General features: G+C 35.9%; 1 protein-coding gene across 8 annotated transcripts in view; it reads right to left on the reverse strand.

The window, feature by feature from the left end:
* The window catches only part of N4BP2 (NEDD4 binding protein 2), a 71,420-nt gene that overhangs the window by 5,609 nt on the left and 45,371 nt on the right, over positions 1–20,440 (reverse strand). For 6 of the 8 annotated variants that reach the window (XM_081229801.1, XM_081229800.1, XM_081229799.1 and 3 more), the window contains 4 exons: positions 17,745–17,863; positions 12,393–12,531; positions 7,630–7,818; positions 6,565–6,733 (listed from right to left, as the gene is read on the reverse strand). In XM_081229801.1, coding sequence (XP_081085927.1) covers positions 6,565–6,733; positions 7,630–7,818; positions 12,393–12,531; positions 17,745–17,863 — 616 coding nt within the window. Of the gene's footprint in view, positions 1–448; positions 5,252–6,564; positions 6,734–7,629; positions 7,819–12,392; positions 12,532–17,744; positions 17,864–18,423; positions 18,561–20,440 lie in introns of those variants that run through there. The other 2 variants (XM_081229798.1, XM_081229804.1) reach the window with 2 other exon arrangements.

The raw sequence follows: 20,440 nt of genomic DNA on the forward strand, positions 1-20,440 counted from the left end.
ATGATAACAACAATAATATTAATGATACTTAACAATTATTACACACATGGAGTCAGGCATTGATTTAAGTGACTTATATTTATTAACTAAGAATCTTTACAACAACTCTATTACTCTGAAGCCACCCAGCTTTGGTCTGATTAGCAGCTCTGCCACTAAATGACTGTGTGATAGGACCATGTACAATTACTTAGCCTATCTGTGCCTATTTCCTTAACAATAAAATGGGGTATAAGGCAACTGCTTTATAGAATATCATCCTCAGGAATAGCCATTAGCAAATCCACTAATTATAGCATGGACTGCAGTCTTACTGCTAAAGATAATCAATTATTAACTTAAGAAACTCTTCCAAACAGATGATTTTATAATATTGAATGAACCTGAGACTCTTAAAAGACCACAGTTTCTGCTTTGGAAATGACCTTGTGAAAATCAAGTATATAAATCCTGAAAGTCAGTAATAGCTACAATAAAATAACAAAAAAACCCTGTTAATAACAGGAGTTGATTTAATAATTCAATAGATACTTGTTCCTCAGTTATAAATAGCACAAGTTTTGGGCTTCCCTGGTGGTGCAGTGGTTGAGAGTCCACCTGCCGATGCAGGGGACACAGGTTCGTGCCCCGGTCCGGGAAGATCCCACATGCCGCGGAGCGGCTGGGCCTATGGGCCATGGCCACTGAGCCTGCGTGTCCGGAGCCCATGCCCCACAACGGGAGAGGCCACAACAGTGAGAGGCCCGCATACAGCAAAAAAAAAAACAAAACACAAGTTTTGACCTTTAGCATAAAATACATATACACATAAACATTCCATATTCTGCTCAGTAAGTTGCCCTAAGACTCCATCAGATCCACAAACAGACTGTTTTTCGAGTCTCATATCTCCAGGGCAATATTTAGACTAGAATTTTAGTGGATATGTTGCTCCTGCATTTGTAATTCCTTCTTTGCTTAAGATCCACCTCCATAACTTCAAGCAACATTTTGTTCAAAATTCAACTCTCTCTGCGTGATGGCTATACACGGGTATTCATTCTGTAAAAAGTTTTTATGCTATACAATAATTATTTGTGCATTGTTCTTTATGTGATATTACAAATAAATGCTTACTTTAAAAAAAAATCTCTCAATTAACCATAATTCAGCTCTCGTCACTCCTTCACTACCGCTCCTCTCATCAGTTAAGTCAGTTATTTACAGCATTTCACCTTTCAATAGTTTACTTACTGCTCTGAAAATGTTCTCACATGCCTCGAAGTAGGGTGTCAGAGGATGTTTATTGAATGAATTAATATGCTTAGGTTCCCGAATTTCAGGTTAATCCTGCTTATCACCTTTTTAAACTGATTTTTAAGCATATCTCAGATTTCTTAACATTTCAACTGTAAATATTTCAGTATGTATTCAAAAAGGACTCTTTAAAAAAAACATAACCACAATGTCACCATCATATGGTACAAAGTTAAAAATAGTTCCTTAATATGTTTCTAAAAATGGCTAAAAATGTCCCCCAGTAGTCTCAAAAAAATGTTTTTACTGTGATTTGTTTGAATCAGGGTTGAAACAAGTCTCCACACATTGTATTTGGTTGATATATTTCTTAACTTTTAATCTAAAGGTTCTCCTTCCCCTTGTGTGTGTGTGTGTGTGTGCACTTTCTTTTCTTATCTTTTTTTTTTTTTTTTTTTTACAATTTGTTGAAAAAATTAGATCATTTATCCTAGATATTTACAGTCTGGATTTTGCTGACTGTATCTCCATGGTGCCATCTAACATGTTCCTCTGTTCCCTATAAATCTGTATCAAGTAGTAGTCAGATCTAAAGGCTTTACCTGCTTCTGGTTATTTGGGGGCAAAAGAAGCTTCATGAGTAGTAGTGGTGTATATTTCAATAAGAAGAAACAAAAGGGTCAGATTTTTTTTTTTTTAAATTCATCCCCAATTTTGACAATCATCTTTTATGACTAAAAGCAATGCGGGGCAGAGCCACAGATTTTTCCCCTGGACACATTTCTATTCAACAATACTACCATCTGCTGGTGATGTCAGTAACTACAGGCTACCACAGGTAGCAGGCACAAGATGGGCTTTGGCTTCCAAAAAGGGTTTGTATCTTGGGTCTGATCCACTATCACCTTACACAAATTATTTAACACTTTTATTCTCATAATTTTTTCTATTGAGATAAAATTCACCTAACATAAAATTCATGATTTTAAAATGTACAATTCAGTAGTTTTTAGTACATTATTACAATGTTGTGTAACCATCAACACGATCTAATTCCAGAACATTCCATCATCTCAAAAAGAAATTCTGTTCCTGTTAGCAATCTCCATTCCCCCCTTTCCAGTCCCAGCAAACATTAATGTACTTTCTGTTTCTATTGATCTGCCCATTCTAGACATCTCATGTACAATAAATGGAAATCATGTAATATGTGGCCCTTTGTACTGGCTTCTTTCACACTGCATAATGTTTACAAGCTTCATCCATGTTGTAGCACGTATCAGCATTTCATTCCTTTTTATGGCTGAATTATATTCCATTGTATGGATATACCACATTTTGTCCATTCACACCAGTTGATAGATTTGGGTTGTTTCCACCTTTTGGCTATTATGAACATTCATGTACCAGCTTTTGTGTGGATGAATTGTGTTTTCAATTCTCTTGTGTACAAACCTAGGAGCAGAACTGCTGGGTCATATGATAGCTCTGTGTTTAACCTTTCAAGGAATGTCAACCTTTTCCACAGTGGTTGTACCATTTAACATTCCCACCAGCAATATATGAGGGTTCCAATTCTCTGTATCCTTACTGACACTTATTCTTTTCCACTTTATTAAACTGTTTATATCATCAGTTTCCTTACCTATAAAATGAGAGGAATACCTACCCTTTATTCAGTCATTTATTCAAAAGTTTTTTAAAGTGGTGAATGAAAGGCTCAATATACAATAATGATTCAATAATCATCACTGACTCAATTGTTGGCCAAAAAGATGGACATTTAATAATCAATTATACAACAAGCTTTTTATAAGTACTGTGATACAGAGGAGTACTATGAGGGGCTTTCAATAGAGAGCCTAATTTAATCTGGAGGTTAACAAATGATAATGTAGATAAACATAAAGAAAAGGAGAAGAAGCAAAACACGAGATGAGAATGTAGAGACAGGCCAAGGAACAATCATGTAGGGATCTGGGAATTTATGCTAAATGAAACATAGCAACCTGTACTTTCTTATCACAATGCTAACCATTTATGTAACTATTTATTCACTGTCATCTATCCTACTAGACAGCAAACTCCATAAAGACAGGGATTGTGTGTCTTTTTCACTGCTTTATCCCTGATGTCTAGAATATAGAAGATAATCAAATTTTATTGAGTAAATGATTTACTCATCCTCTATAGACAAAATATTCCTTTATAATACTTCCATATAATACTTCTACTTTTCTTTTCTCCAGATTAAATAATGTATTTAAACCGCTCTTAAATTTTCTCTTTTCTAATCTTTATTGTTGTTGTTTTCTAGTTCTTTCTCCAAGATTTTCAAAATTCTATTTAAAAAACAACTGGGGGAGGGGGATCCTCTACTTTATCAAAGAATGTCTGCTAATAAACAGAGAAGGAACACAAAATTATAAAACACCATTATGAGAACTTCCCTGGTAGCACAGTGGTTAAGAATCCTCCTGCCAATGCAGGGGACATGGGTTTGATCCTTGGTCCTGGAAGGTCCCACATGCTGCAGAGCAACTAAGCCTGTGCGCCACAACCACTGAGCCTGTGCTCTAGAGCCCGTGAGCCACAACTACAGAGCCCGCATGCCACAACTACTGAAGCCCGCGTGCCTACAGCCAGTGCTCTGCAACAAGAGAAGCCACCGCAACTAGAGAAAGCCCACGTGCAACAACAAAGACCCAACACAGCCCAAAATAAATATATTTTAAAAAATAATTTTTTAAAAAAACACCATTATGCAACCACCAGTATAATAATTGATTCAGACAAGGATCATCTGTGGATGCTAAAATCATTAGGCAAAATGAGAACAGTTATTCACACAGTCACAAAGTATCAATCACCAAAATTTACTAATTGATTACAAAGGGAGAAAAGGTACATTTACAAAGTGAAATCTGATATGATAGAGTCCCACATTAAGCTAAGAAATCAAACTTAACACCACCAATACTGGGGCAAACTGACCATATATGTCTCTTGATTAGTTCCCCAAGGATGACCTAACATCTCCTATGCGGTATTTTCACCAAGAAAATTTTAAACTGAATCTAATCATGAAGAAACAATCAGACAAATTAAAATTGTAGGGCAATCTACCAAACAACTGGCGTGGAGTCTTTAAAAATGTCAATAACAAGGAAAACAAAAAACAGACTGAGGAACTCTTCTATATTATAGGATGCTACAGATTTGGGACAATCAACTGGAACATATGATGCATGACTAGATCCTGGATTGGGGGTGGAACATGGCACAGCTACATAGGACATTTCCATATAACTGGAAAAATCTGAATATGGCCTGTATATTAGACAATATCATTATAACAATGTTAAATGTCTTAAAAGTGATAATGTATTGTGATTATGTAGGAGAATGAATTTGTCCTCAAGAGATAAACATGCTGACATATGTAAAAGTAAAGCACCACAATGTTTAATGAGACTTATTCTCAAATGGTTCAGCAGAAAAAAATTCTAGAGAGATAATAAACAAATGTGGCCAAATGTTGACGACTGATCAATCTAGGTAAAGGATATATGTACAATTCATATATTGTACAAAATTTGTACAATATGTATATTGTACAATTCTTTCAACTTCTCTGCAGGTTTTTAATTTTTCAATATAAAAAGCTAGGAAAAAGGATAATGATAAGAGTACACATGTTGATATGCAAAATAAAGCTCACTGCAACATTATAATTAAACATCCATCAATAGAGGGATGGATACATTATGATAAGGTCACACAATACTACACAGCAGTTACAATAAAAAAAAAACTCAATCTGTCGAGATGAGTAGATCTTGAAAACTGTATTGGGTAAAAATAAAATAAGTGGCTTGGCTGACGATATAGTGTGACACCATGTATGTTCATTTTTTTAAACTCACAAAAAGGATACTACAGACCAATTATGGATGAATGTACAATACACGTAGTAAAGGTATTTTCAAAACTGTCCAGGATGATGCAGACCAAACTGAAGGATGTTGATTTCCATCAGAAAGGGAGAGAAGAAAGAGAAAAGGATTGAGGATAATGCAAAGGGAGGAACAACAACAACAAAAATATATATATATATGAAGCACATATAGTAAAATGTTATCACTTGTTACTTACATTCATGGGTACAGAGGTGTTCGTTATTTTACTCGCAACTTTTTCAATGTGGTTTTCATGATAAACTTTTTATATCAATTATATTTAATCAAGCATTTAATTACAACTGAATTGTAAAACCTATATGTGAACTGATAAACCTATATAACATATAGTATAAAACTTTCTAATATATATACAAATTAATTAACCAGAACAATACAGCTATCAATGACAGAGCAGTATTATTGAACCACAGGGTAATAACTGAGGCATGGATTCCATGTCTCCACAATAAAATGTAAGACAAAGAGAAAGCCAAGTTGAGAATTCAAAATATCCTAGTAGTGCTAAGAGGAGATGACTCCCTAGTATCAGAGTCTGGGGTACTACAACAGATTGAATTTTCCCAAGTGCTACCATTTGGTGATGAAAAGGAAACAAGATGATAAACCAACAAGATACTTTAACGTATATAAAGTACATGATATTGATTGTAAGAGGCAGGCAGTAGCATTCCTACTGACCCGCAAAGACAACATACAAGCAGAAAGGGAGAAGGGCATACCACCATAATACAAACACTCATAAATCCTGCCTTTATGATAATTCTGTAAAAATCCTATCACCTAATTTACTTCTGCATTTTTAAATTTTTTTTTTAGCGGTACGCGGGCCTCTCACTGTTGTGGCCTCCCCATTGCAGAGCACAGGCTCCGGAAGCGCAGGCTCAGCAGCCATGGCTCACGGGCCCAGCCGCTCTGCGGCATGTGGGGTCGTCCCGGACCAGGGCACGAACCCGTGTCCCCTGCATCGGCAGGCGTACTCCCAACCACTGCGCCACCAGGGAAGCCCTACTTCTGCATTTTATTAAACATCTGTTGAGCAACTGACATCTAATAAGTATCTATTAGCTTTAATAAATGTCTACTGAACAAAGATTATATTCCTGAATGGTCCAGAGGATTCTCAGATTACATCATGCCCTCCCTTTGACAATTATAACAAAGGAATACAAACATAACTGAAACAGGAAAATAAAAATGTTAATGGACATGGCAGTTAGAATTCTTTCCCAAGGTTTTCTTGAAGAATGAATCTAATACAAACATCTATAAATGTGGCACAGATATCCTCAGCCTGCACGTTCAGACTCCTTGAATTTGTGAAAATTTGTCGTGACTATAGTCCTACCTTCAGTTTTCTGCTGTAAAACTGTCATCAAATGTTCTATAGCCTCATCCACATGCAGCCCATGGAGGTCTAAAACATTCTGTGGCAGCAGGGAGGCATTGACTTTCTCAAAGATCTCCACAGCAGCAAGGTGATTGGCTTCTTTCATCTTCTGCTCATGGAGACTACCCTTTAATTATAAATATATCATCAGTAATCACTTTTGATATCTGCTACTTAGTAAGCAATGAGGAAACAAATAGTGCCCCAAATAAAAGGAAGAACAAAAAAGGCAACAACAAATGTAAAATTTTAAATAATGCAATGGGCTAATATGCAAGAATGTACCAAAATTTAGGTGAATTTCAGTGGACAAATAACATAGTTCTTAAACTACTAAATCATCATTTCTAACACATTCTCTGATCCAAAAATCATAGGAAAGGGACACTTAAATAAACACACATCTCAAGAAGAATCCACTGGTTTACCTTTTGATAATCCTGAGTCTCAACCCTTTAAAACCTTGTAGTTACCCCTGAAGTCATTCCTCAAGGTTTGCTATTATTGCTCACAAGGTTATACCGGTTTGATACCTTTTTCTGCTCCATCATAAAAAAGTAAGTGATATGGAACCACAGAAAACAAAAAGTAAATCAATCAGGTTCCTTGTAATACCATGCTGTATGAGACCAGGTAGAAATTTTACTTCCCTGAGAGATATTAATGTAACTTTCTTTTTCTGACTATGATAGTGATACACAACTTAAAATTCAAGCATGATAGAAAGCACAAAACCTCTGTAATCCCACCCTGGGATGGCCAATATTAACATTCTGCTTCCTTTCCTCCAGAAAATTGGTATCTGTTTAGAAGCAGTACTGAATGAGAGAATCCAACCTAAAAGAAAATATGGACTGTCGGAATTCTCAGAACCATACATTTCTTACATATTAGGATACTTTATATCACTTATACAATGTACATTCCCCAGAATAACTTAATCAAGCCACAGTATGAGTATTATCTGCTTCAAGATTATTCAGACGTTGTAAGTGACAAAGAAAAAATAATTTTCCTCTTTACTTGCTGGGCATAAAACGTGGCAACGTTTTTCTTCCCCATCCGATAAGCTTCTTTTGCCTTGCTATAGCATTCCATCCTCTTCTGCTGATGCAGGAAAGCCTCTGCCCTGTAGTCATCATACTCTGGGTACTCAAAATCCTGGAAAGATGGTTCGCTTGGTATATCTTCAGTCTCTTTCAATTTCTTTACCTGTAAGGTGTTACACAATAAGTAAAATATGAAAAAAAAGTAGAAAGCACAAACTTTACCTTCAAAAAAATGTACATGAAAACTGGGCTCTACTAATTTTTATCTTTCTTCTTAAAAAACAGACTCTCCCTACTGTCTATCTAGTAAGTCATGCACTTAGCAACTACTGTTAACCTTTTCATGCTATAAGCATACTCCTTCTTTAACCATTCTTATCTTAGAAGATGTTAAAAAGTTCTCTAAAATTATGAAAAAAAATCAAGCCAAAAGAGAGAATATAAGATATTCAAGGAATGATGTTCATTTATCTAATGCAACATTTTCCAAATTTTAGTTTGTAAACCCATTCAAAGGATCAGTCCAACCACTGAAGGAAGTAATGGCATATTTCAATATTTTTAAAAAACCAATTGATAAAGTAATTGAATAATATTCTTGTTAAAACAGAAAGGCGGGGCTTCCCTGGTGGCGCAGTGGTTGAGAGTCCGCCTGCCGATGCAGGGGACACGGGTTCGTGCCCCGATCCCGGAAGATCCCACGTGCCGCGGAGCGGCTGGGCCCGCGAGCCATGGCCGCGGAGCCTGTGTGTCCGGAGCCTGTGCTCCGCAACGGGAGAGGCCACAGCAGTGAGAGGCCCGCGTACAGCAAAAAAAAAAAAAAAAAAAACAGAAAGGCATGTGGAGTAACCATGCCTTATAGTAGGTAAAAAAATCATAAGGAGGTTTATGGGCAGTTTTTAATCAGCTGACTACCAACTAGCCGCTACGGGTAGCGTTGACTTTTTGAGTTTTCTGAAATATCATCAAGTAGTTGTTACCCATATGGGACCTTAAATTAAAGAAACTAAACTAACTCTAATTTAAAACACAAGGTTAATGAAAATAATAATTATTACACAAATATGCCTCAACACTCTCCACCAAATAGAAAAGAATAAAATTAATGTGTCACCATATTCCTAACTCATTACCACAGTCAAAAATCTGTAAATATACAGTCAATTTATTTTTTGCAACAAACCCAAGGCTCTCTCTTACCTAAGAATATTCATAGGACCTACATCCTTATGTCACACTCAGTAGTAAATAATCACAAGCTTCTTTCATATTAATGTTTAAATATTCTGTGAGTATATGGCTTGCATTCCTGATAAAATCAAAGATTTTCCAGGGAGAGGATAATAAAAACACTTTCTATGACCTCTGAAAAGCCCACAGTGCCTAACAATATGGACATAAACATTTCACAGCTTTAAAGTCTCTCACTGTTGGTGTTCATACTAAAAATTGCAAATATATTTGGTTCTCTGGGAAGGGACCTTTCATTTCTTATTTTTAAAAAAGAAAAAACAGGGAATTCCCTGGCGGTCCAGTGGTTAGGACTCAGCACTTTCACTGCCAGAGGCCGGGGTTCAATACCTAGTGGGGGAACCAAGATCCCGCAAGCCGCATGGCGTGGCCATAAACAGACAGTACATAATGAGAGATATTTTATCAAATAGCTACTCTCTTTTAAAATAAAACCAAAATTTATTTTTACATCCCTTTCATAGTGATGTGGTTTACTATAACTTCATTAACAAGGGCCAAGTGAAATACATGCTACCTAAGAATTAATGTAATTAGTGTCACTTGAAAGTGTGATGTACTATTATACCAAAACCATTTCCAATGGTAACAAACTTGCAAATTTTATTAAAGGCTAAAGGGAAAAAGTAGTAGTATTAATAAAACACAGTTTTAAATAAATGTTAGTTTCTTGAACAAAGCAGATAAACCAAAATGTTACTGGTATCATGATACTCCCCTTTAGTATCTCTGATCCCTTGGGATCCTGGGATATCAAAGACAGACTATTCTGCTCACAGACCTTAAAAGATTTTTATCAGTGTTGTGACACCTGCCTACGTTTTTTGAGAAAGGCTAAGAATAATCTCCAGTATAACTTACCCAAATTTACGTTCTGGCCAACATTTACACAACTCACAAAATCCCTTTTCTGATTCCAACATTTCTAACCATCTCCCACTTTGAGCAAGCACACTTTGTCCCCATCACTTCCTCTATCACCATAATGACCAAGAGTGCCTTGCTCTATTATCAGGTGAAAAAGTAATCTTCATTCTCAGTTTGGCACTGAAGGTCTCATCATCATCTTGTACACTCCCTGAAGCTTATAATATACTGCACCTATCCATGATGAACACAGGCATCAGTGGTACACTTGGTTCCTGCTCTGTGTACACACTAAAAGATCACATGAAAACCAAAATTACCTAAGTTCTACATATCAGCTAAGTGATGGTGAAATATTCAAAGAAAAAAGGCAACACACAAGTGGTGCTCCACTATCCCTGAGCAGTCTTATTAATAAGTAAGTATAGCAGGATGATTGAGGACTGTTTAAAAAAGAAAAAAAAGCCTAAAATGAATACAAGATTAATATACAAAGTCAATTGTATTTCTATGTATTTGCAATGTACAATCCAAAAATAAAATTAAGAAACCAATTTCATTTATAATAGCATCAAAAAAATAAAATGCTTAGAAATAAATTTTTTAAAAGGCATGTAAAACTTATACTCAAAACTACAACACACTGTTGAATGAAATTAAGAGGACCTAAATAAATCGAAAGGTACTCCATATTCATGAACTGGAAGACAATATTAAGATCACAATACACCTCAAATTGATCCATAGGCTCAACAAAATCCCCATGAAAATTCCAACTGGCTTCTTTGCAGAAATTGACAAGCTGATCCTAAAACTCACATGGAAATGCAAGAGGACCAGAATAGACAAAATAATCTTGAAAATAGTTGAAAACTCATACTTCCCAATTTCAAAACTTACTACAAAGCTACAGTAATCAAGACTGTGGTACTGGCATAATGAGAGACATACAGATCAATGGAATGAAACTGAGAGTCTAGTGATAAATTTATAGTCAATTCATTTTCAACTAGGGTGCTAAGAAAATTCAATGGGGAAAAGCAGTCTTTGCAACAAGTGGTGCTGTGACAACTGGATATCCACGTGCAAAAAAATGAACCTGGACCCCTATCTCACACCATATATAAAAATTAACCCAAAATAGATCAAAGCTCTAAATGTAAACACTAAAACTATGAAACTCTTAGAAGAAAACTCAGGTGTAAATCCTCATGACCTTGGATTAGGCAATAGTTTCTTAGATATGACACCAAAAGTACATCCATAAAAAGAAAAAAGATGAATTGCACGTGATCAATTTTTAAAACTTTTGTGCTTCAAAGGACATCATCAAAAAAGTGAAAAGACAACCCTTGGAACGGGAAAAATTCTGCAAGTCATATGTCTGATAAGGTTCTTGTACGTAGGCTATATAAAAATTCATACAACTAGAGAATTTTTTTAACTGTAATGGGTAATGGATATTAATAGACATTTCTTCAAAGAAGTTATTCAAATGGCCAGTAAGCACATGAAAAGATGCTCAACATCACCAGTAATCAGGGAAATGCAAATCAAAATCACAATGAGATACCACTTCTGTATTAGCCACGTGTTTTATTTCCTGTATTCTGATGCTTTGACATCTGGGGCCTTGATAACCCCCAGAGACACAGCACCCACCACCTTGGGGTTAGCTAATTCCTAGAGACAGGAAACAACTCACTTGCTAGAATGCTTTATATATTCAAACCATCCAATCTAGAGCCCATACCCCCAACCACCTTCTTTATGGGGCTCTCACTCTCTGACTACCATCTATATACCCTGATCACCGAAGCCAGGTACCAGAAAACTAGGGACAGTTCCTATGCCCCAGAGCCTGCTGAAATTATTCAAACTAGTCCATCCTAAACCTGCTTATTACTCTGCCTCGCTCAGTCCTTCCTGCAGACACCACAAAAAAGGCTCTTGCCCACACTTCCCCCCTACTTCCTTTGCCTCCTTGACCCTGGTGCTTCCTCATGTGGCTTTGGGCCATGCCTCCTGTTTCTAGGGATCTGTGAGTATAATAAACTTCCTTCACAACATTTCCATGTCTGGGTGTCTGACCATACCTGATTAAAACAAATCCCAGGTACCCATAAAACAACTTCACACCCACTAGGATGGCTATAATCAAAAAGACAGATGATAACAAGTGTCAGAGAGGATGTGGAGAAATTGTAACCCTCACACACTGCTGATGGAAATGTAAAAGAACGTAGCTATTTGGGGAAAATGCTTGGTAGCTTCTCAAATGGCTAAACATTTCCACCCACATTATTTATGCCCTAAGACCCATCATATTACACCCACTGCTATTCAATTAAGCCTCATACTCTACTGTGTAGTCTACACATAAAAAGTTACAGAAATTCCAATGCTTGTTGTGCACAAAGGCTTTAAAGAAAAAAATATAATCAGCTGTAAATTCACTATTTTGAGCAAACAGATATTCTAAACCAAATATGCTATTGGTGGTTAAATTTCCAGTCTATGAAAAATGGTGAGAAATAATCATTAAACTATCTAACAAACCAATTACATTTTCAAACACAATTATTTACCATTACTGTAAAAAATTAAGTAGCTCTATACCTTTTTCTCCTTAGACTTCTGTGCAGTATGAGAAGTGACATTCTCATTTTGGTGAACAAACTCTTGTGCTACCACTGTTTTTACAGGGTCTCCTTCAAGAACACAATTTAGAAATTGCACTGTGTGTTCTAACGAATAGCTGTAGAGAGTTGAAGTACAAATATGAGGTCAGTAAATGAAAATAAAAGTTATGTGGAAACATTAACATAAGTAATCTTTCAAAATCTTAGAAGAATATGAAAAATTGGCTCACTTCTGAGTTTTAAACATGAAAATTAAACACTCATTGTGTATCTCAAGACTCAAGAATGAACAGAAGGAAAGTGTCAAGTTAGAGGCTCTCAAGAACTAATTTTTTTAAAATTAATTAATTTTTTTATTTTTTGCTTTATAACAAATTTAATCAGTTATACATATACATATGTTCCCATATCCCCTCCCTTTTGCGTCTCCCTCCCACCCTCCCTATCCCACCCCTCCAGGCGGTCACAAAGCACCGAGCTGATCTCCCTGTGCTATGCGGCTGCTTCCCACTAGCTATCTACCTTAAGTTTGGTAGTGTATATATGTCCATGCCGCTCTTTCACTTTGTCACAGCTTACCCTTCCCCCTCCCCATATCCTCAAGTCCATTCTCTAGTAGGTCTGTGTCTTTAAGGAACTAATTTTTTAAATGAATACCAAAAAGTAACATATTGATAATTAATTCATTTTCTTATCTTTTATTCCAGGTAAATTTTCCACAAATCTTTCTTTCATCTTATCACCTATACTTAAGTCCCTTGGATTCACACATGGTTTCAGTTTCCTTCAAACATCAAAAACAGACAATAAATCCTTAAACTGACATTTTTATCCTGTCAAATTTTACATTTTACTTATACCATGGCGTTCTAGTCAAAGAAATTCTAAGCAGGGATATAGAAAGGAAAAACTAAAACACTACCCTACCTCCCACCCCTACATTATTTAGGCATATTTTCATGGTGATACTATATTATGTGGAATATGAAATTCTACAAAAATTGACAAACATCTGAAACACTAATGTCCCCGTATCCAAAGAAACTCATTCCAAAGCAAATTATAAATGATTTTATACTGCTCATTATTTCAGACTATTTATGCCTCTGATCTTTTCCAATGGCCAGATAATGAAGAGCTGACCACAAAGGACTGTTTTTGAAATGTGATAAATAGTTATCTAAAATACTGTGATATTTTGCTATTCTTCAATTTATTAAAGACAACCCTTGAAGGGGAACCATTTGGGACTACCAATTCTCCTTGAGCACTCTCATCTTGCCGCCTCACATATGCTCAACAAATAGGGGTTTCTAGGGGCTAGAAGCTACCAGAAATTAACCACATCCTAACTAGTTTTTTTTTTTTTTTTGCGTTATGCGGGCCTCTCACTGCTGTGGCCTCTCCCGCTGCGGAGCACAGGCTTCGGATGCGCAGGCTCAGCGGCCATGGCTCACGGGCCCAGCCGCTCCATGGCATGTGGGATCCTCCCTGACCAGGGCTCAAACCCGCGTCCCCCGCATCGGCAGGTGGACTCTCAACCACTGAGCCACCAGGGAAGCCCCTAACTAGTTCTTAAAATCACCTGGCTTGCCCACTCCTAGGGCTGGAAGCCAGTCTCCACCACAGGTGCTGTTAGCAGTGCGTGGCCCTGGAAGATGACACTGCAGGCGTATACTGCAGTAACTGAATGAACCTACCCTTCTTACCAGGGTGAAACTGAAGCTAATGGTAACTGAGACAATTATCCAGCTGTTGGCAGAGAAATGGAGGTAATCATTTAATACCATAATACCTGCCCCGAGGGGCCTGACTGACCAATCACTCTGAGTATCGAGAGGAAGGACTCAACTCAGTCCCCTTACCTTGCCTGGGGAACCACAACTCTGGGTAATTTCACATCAGGGCTTCTTGCCCTAGGTCCCCACAGAAGAGAGTTGCCATGTGCCAGCACCACCCTCCTAACACCCAGTGCCTTGGGATATTTTAACACATAACTCTAAGAAAACAGCTGTTTAGGTAGCAAAAATAAATAGAAAAATTGTGGATTGAAATAATACCATGAAAAACTTGATTCAAGTGACATATTTAGAACTCTGCATACTCAGCAGAGAATATTCTTTTTCAAAAGCACTTTCAGGGACTTTCCTGGTGGTCCAGTGGTTGCGAATCCACGTTCCAATGCAGGGGACGTGGGTTCAATCCCTGGTCGGGAACTAAGATCCCACAGGCCACGGGGCAACTAAGCCCACGTGCCGCAACTACTGAGCCTGCGTGCTCTGCAGCCCGCGAGCCAGAACTAGAAAGAAGTCAGCATGCTGCAACGAAAGATCCTGCATGCCACAACTAAGACACGAAGAAGCCAAATAAATAAGTAAATAAATATTTTTTTAAAAAGGCACTTTGTGCAATATTTGTAATAACTGATCATGTATTAAACCACAAAGGAAATCTTAACTTCCAAAAAGTAGGACTCTTTCAGGCTGCATTCTTATACCCCAACACAACAAAACGAACAGTAATCCCCCCCACACCAAACTATCAAACCATTTAGAAAATATAAAACTCTTGGATAAATTAGAAAGTCAAAGTGAATCAGAGATTATTTAGAAAAAAAATGAAAATACTACATATCAAAATCAAAACATTACATATATATCAAAAACATTGTACAGAAAAAAATCCACACCCTTAAGTATATTTGTTATTAAAGATTGAAAGGAAACAAACTAACCAAAGAGTTGAAAACATAACAAATTTAAAGAGAAAGGAACCATCAAAAATAGAAAAGAATCACCAAAAATAAATGATTAGAGAATATAAAACAGACTTTGATCAATAAACCAAGAGCCTGTTCTTTAAAAGGGCCAATCTGATAAACAGCAATGACAAAGAAAATAGAAAAAAAACATTAGGAAAGGAAAAAAGGACATGATAAATACAAAATAATGTTTTTAATTATCACAGAATATTATATACAACTTAACAATAATAAACCTGATGATTTTCTAGAAGACAAACTACCAGAAAAGACTCATGGAAAAAAAGCAAACATCTGGGCTTCCCTAATGGCACAGTGGTTGAGAGTCCGCCTGCCGATGCAGGGGACACGGGTTCGTGCCCCGGTCCGGGAAGATTCCACATGCCGCAGAGCGGCTGGGCCCGTGAGCCATGGCCGCTGAGCCTGCGCGTCCGTAGCCTGTGCTCCGCAACAGGAGAGGCCACAACAGTGAGAGGCCCGCATACCGCAAAAAAAAAAAAAAAAAAGCAAACATCTGAATAAAGCAATATCCCTAAAAAGATAGTGAAAAAACGTTCTCCCTAAAGAAAAGCGAAGAGACCTTCCCCCTAAAAAGGCACAACCCCAGAACCTTCAAGGTACTAATTTATTTAAACTTTCCAGAGCACAGAGAAAAATGGCAGTCTTGCCAGGTTCTTTTATTAAGCCAAACACCAAATTAAACCCTAATACCAAAATCTGACAAAGATAACACAGGAACAGAATATCACAGACTTATCTCATTTAACTACTGTTGCAAAAATCCTGAAATCAATTCCGACACTACATTAAAGGAAAAAAAAAAAACCTGAAAGATTTTTTTATTCCAGAAATTACTGACTGCCATGAAGTATACTAATAAACTAAAGAAAAAAAATCTATATTGGATTCTCCAAAGATTCTAAAAAGGCATCTATTTAAAACAACTCTTGCTAAAATAGGAATTTAAGGAATACATTAAGATCGAAAGTATGTATTACTCAAACCAGAAGCATTCCTAACATACTAAGCATCAAAACACACTACAACACCACAATAATTAAAACAAGATGGTGGAAACTTAGGACCAAATAGCTCAATGGAATCAAAGAGTCTATAAAAGAAAATGTATATTTGAGAATGTAGTAAATATTAGTAATTCTATTTTATATCAGTGGGTAAAGGTGACCTATTCATCCAGTTAATCATTTGGAAAAAACAATTAAGTTAAACTCTACTTCATACCATACACATAAAAATGCTAGATAAACTTTTTTAATTTAACTATTAAAAATACTGCAGAAAATATTTTCATAATATTGGGGTAGGACAGATTTTCTTAAAAAGTGATAAAACTCAGAACCAATAAGGGAAAAGACTTTCTGATAAAACATAAATTAAAATATGTATATGGCTATATCAGGAAAAATTACTATAATCTATATTAACAAAGATAACTACACATGATATATAAAGAGCTCTCACAGATCTAGAAAGAAATACAAACAGCCAAAAGGAAGACAGGCAAAGGGTAAGCAATTAATAGAAAATGAAATTAATGGAAAAAAAGCTCAACCTCAGTAGTAATAAGGAAAATAAAAATTTAAACAGCAATGAAATATTTTTCACACCAGACTGGCAAAAAAATTAAAGATTCTTAATATCCAGGGCAGGTTACGCTATCAGCGCATATAACTAATATGGAAAGCCCTTTTATTTTTTTTATTTTTTTATTTTTTATTTTTTTTATTAGTTTCTGCTTTATAACAAAGTGAATCAGTCATACATATACATCTGTTCCCACATCCCTTCCCTCTTGCGTCTCCCTCCCTCTTACCCTCCCTATCCCACCCCTCCAGGCGGTCACAAAGCACCGAGCTGATCTCCCTGTGCTATGCGGCTGCTTCCCACTATCTATCTACCTTATGTTTGGTACTGTATATATGTCCATGCCTCTCTTTTGTTTTGGAAAGCCCTTTTAAAAGGAAATTTGGCATTAGCTGTAAAAAAATTTAATATACACGCTCTGGACCAGCAATTTCACTTTTAGGAACTAGCCTACAATAACATTCACCCATGCACACAAAAATGTACGTTCAAGGATACTCAGTGCAACATGGTTTCCTTTTCTTATAGTCAAAAAGCCCATAAACAGAACATGTTTAAAGAAACTACGGTACTTTAAGAAATCACTTAAGAATACTATGGAATACTCTGTAGACTTTAAAAAGAAAAGAGTAGATCACAAAGTATGGACAGAAAAAATAAATAACAGTAAAACTACAAAATAGCACATAAAACACAACCTATTTTTGTGTTTATATAGACACAAAAGCAAATAGGTACACATGTACACACATACATTAGTGTATGTATATGAGAAAAAACTGAGGAGGAATATGAACCAATTGACAGAAACTCCTCACTTTCTACATTATCGCATTTAAATGGTTTATAATATACCTATATTATTTTTGTTAACAGAAAAATAAAAATAAGAGATTAAAATGCATGACATATGCTTTCAATAACATCACAACAGAAACTACACACAATCCTTCTAGCACTCACTTGTGGTCCTTGAAAATGTCCACCAGAAAATTTTGGTTAATGGCTGGAAATATCTTAAAGAGCTGCTTCTCCTTTAGTTTAGTGGCACAATCTTTTTCAAATATAAGCGGCTCCCTTTTCTAAAACAAACAAAAAAAGACAAACCATCTTTATGATGGAATTTACAATACTAGTTATGCTGACCCAAAAGCATGGTTATTTTATTGCAAAAAGACTAATAATTTAAAAGCAGTCACAGACTTTCTTCACTGATTAAAGGCTGAAATTAGTAATATAAGTATTCTTGCACAATTTATTTATATCCCATTTTTTGCTAAGTATTTGAAGCTGTTCATTAACACACACACACACATACACACAATCACACATATACATATATGTGTGTGTGCATGTGTATATATACTCTCACATATACACACCCAACACATTCAATCATATTATACAAAAAAGGATATAGATATATATATATAAACAGGATATAAATAAATGAAGTCAGAGAGTAGAGAAAATAAAGGTAAGAATATAGGATAAAGCTAGCAAGTAAAATTAGTATATAAATGCATGCCACAAAATCCTGTACAATTGCTAAAGGTGGGCCACAAATTCAGTTCTTAGCTTCTTAGTGGCCAAAGCAAAGGGGGAAACAAAGATTCTCAGTGTCCATAAAATAAAAACAAACCAGTTGCTCAGGAGAAGTACAGCTTTTTCTGGTACTGAGACCTGAGAGAAATTTCTCCCATGGGTCCTCATTAAAGGGACACTGTGTGATGCTGTGAACAACGTCCTCAAAAACATATTCTCCTCAATGGGTAGAAACTACAATGTACAAATAAGTTGCAAATTCAGGTTGACAGAAAATCTTAAAATTCACATTAAAAATTTTTTTTCACAAACATATTTACTCCGAAGTAATTGCATGAGAATTGTTACTAATTGTTATTTTTTCAAAGTCATATTTGGATTGTTTAAATAGCCAAACCGAGGGGCTTCCCTGGTGGCGCAGTGGTTGAGAGTCCGCCTGCCAATGCAGGGGACACTGGTTCGTGCCCCGGTTTGGGAGGATCCCACGTGCCGCGGAGCGGCTGGGCCCGTGAGCCATGGCCGCTGAGCCTGCGCGTCCGGAGCTTATGCTCCGCAATGGGAGAGGCCACAACAGTGAGAGGCCCACGTACCACAAAAAAAAATAATAAAATAATAAAATAAATAGCCAAACCGAAAGAGCTTTCCTAAAATGTGCCATTTGAATTCTAATTGAGGAATATGGTAATCATTCTTAAAGTGATTTCTAACTCTAAGACAATTTACTGACATTGTGATTTAACTATGTAATATTTTTGTTTATTCCAAAAATCCTAATGTCTGAAAAATAACTTCCTATAAAATTTCAAAGGTGTCTCTGAAAATACAAAAATGATAATAATTTAGGAAAATCCTGGAATAATTAATGGTTTTGAAGCCTAACCATATTTAGGCCATTTATAACACCAAACAACAATAAAAAAAGAACCACAACAGGTGACAATCTGACCAGTAAAAAGGAGTGATCAGACATCACAAGAGTGATGAAAACAAGCCACCTCGAGAATTTTAAATATTCACGTCTTATTTAAGATATACATTATAATCCGACCTTACTAAAAAATTCAGTGATCAGATTTACTAGCAATCTGCCAGATCATAGAGTTTCTAAACTACAAATTCTAAGGTCCCATCAATAAACTGAAAACTCATAACCGTAATCATGTTACAATTAATTATCCTATTCATACATTATGCCTAATGTTTTTTTTATATGCTTTGCTTTAAAAGAATTTAAATGATACTTCTCCTTTGGGAAATTCTCTTACTGAGAAATTTCTCCAGAAATTCTCTTAACTGAGGCTCTAAGGGGGAATACCCTCAGGGTGAAGAGTACAGCTTCTATTACCAAATCCATGGAAAGAAAAGCAAAAATCACTGATAGGAAAAAAAAAAAAAATTTAAGTTGGAAAGTCAAAGAAACTTTTTTGTTCATTATTATACTAAGAGATTAAAAGGCAGGTTAGAACCATAAAGATAAGTTTCAGTAGAGGAAAATGGCATTTCAACAAAAAGTGTCACACCATTTGAGCATAAGTTCTAGGCTTTCCTTATTTTTTAAGAAAATCTATTTCTCCAATTTATTACATATGTAAATTGGAGAAGGATATTTGAAACAACACTAAATTATAAGATCCTACTGAAGAGACTGTTCTTTGGATTATGTAAACATGCAAAGATGGTAATGGTAGCTTATTTCCAACTTAATTAACAAGATAACTGGGGGAAATAAATATGAAGGTAGAAGAATCCCATCATTCTTTCTATGCCCCAATTCTATGTATTTCAGCCAATATAAAGGTGTTCCTTTGAGCAGTCAAATGAGTGAAAAAAGAGGGTAAAATGCTTTAAGATCACCAACTAAGAAATTTTTTTTCCTTGAGAATTGGACTAAATAACCTCTAAGGTCTTTTCCCTTTTGATTCTGAAATTCTCTAATACTAATTTTCAGAATTCCAAAGAAGGTTAAGAAAAAGAAATGCAAAATAAACCAAATTCTCTTACAGCTTCATATCATATAATTAGATATGTTGAATAAAGAACAAAAATTAAGTTCAAAGCAAAGTGAAATATCTGTTTGAACTTGTTTAATTGAAAAGTTAGATAAAAAATAAGAG

The sequence above is a fragment of the Mesoplodon bidens genome (genome assembly GCF_964165515.1).
Source record: "Mesoplodon bidens genome assembly, chromosome: 1".
NCBI lineage: Eukaryota > Metazoa > Chordata > Mammalia > Artiodactyla > Ziphiidae > Mesoplodon > Mesoplodon bidens.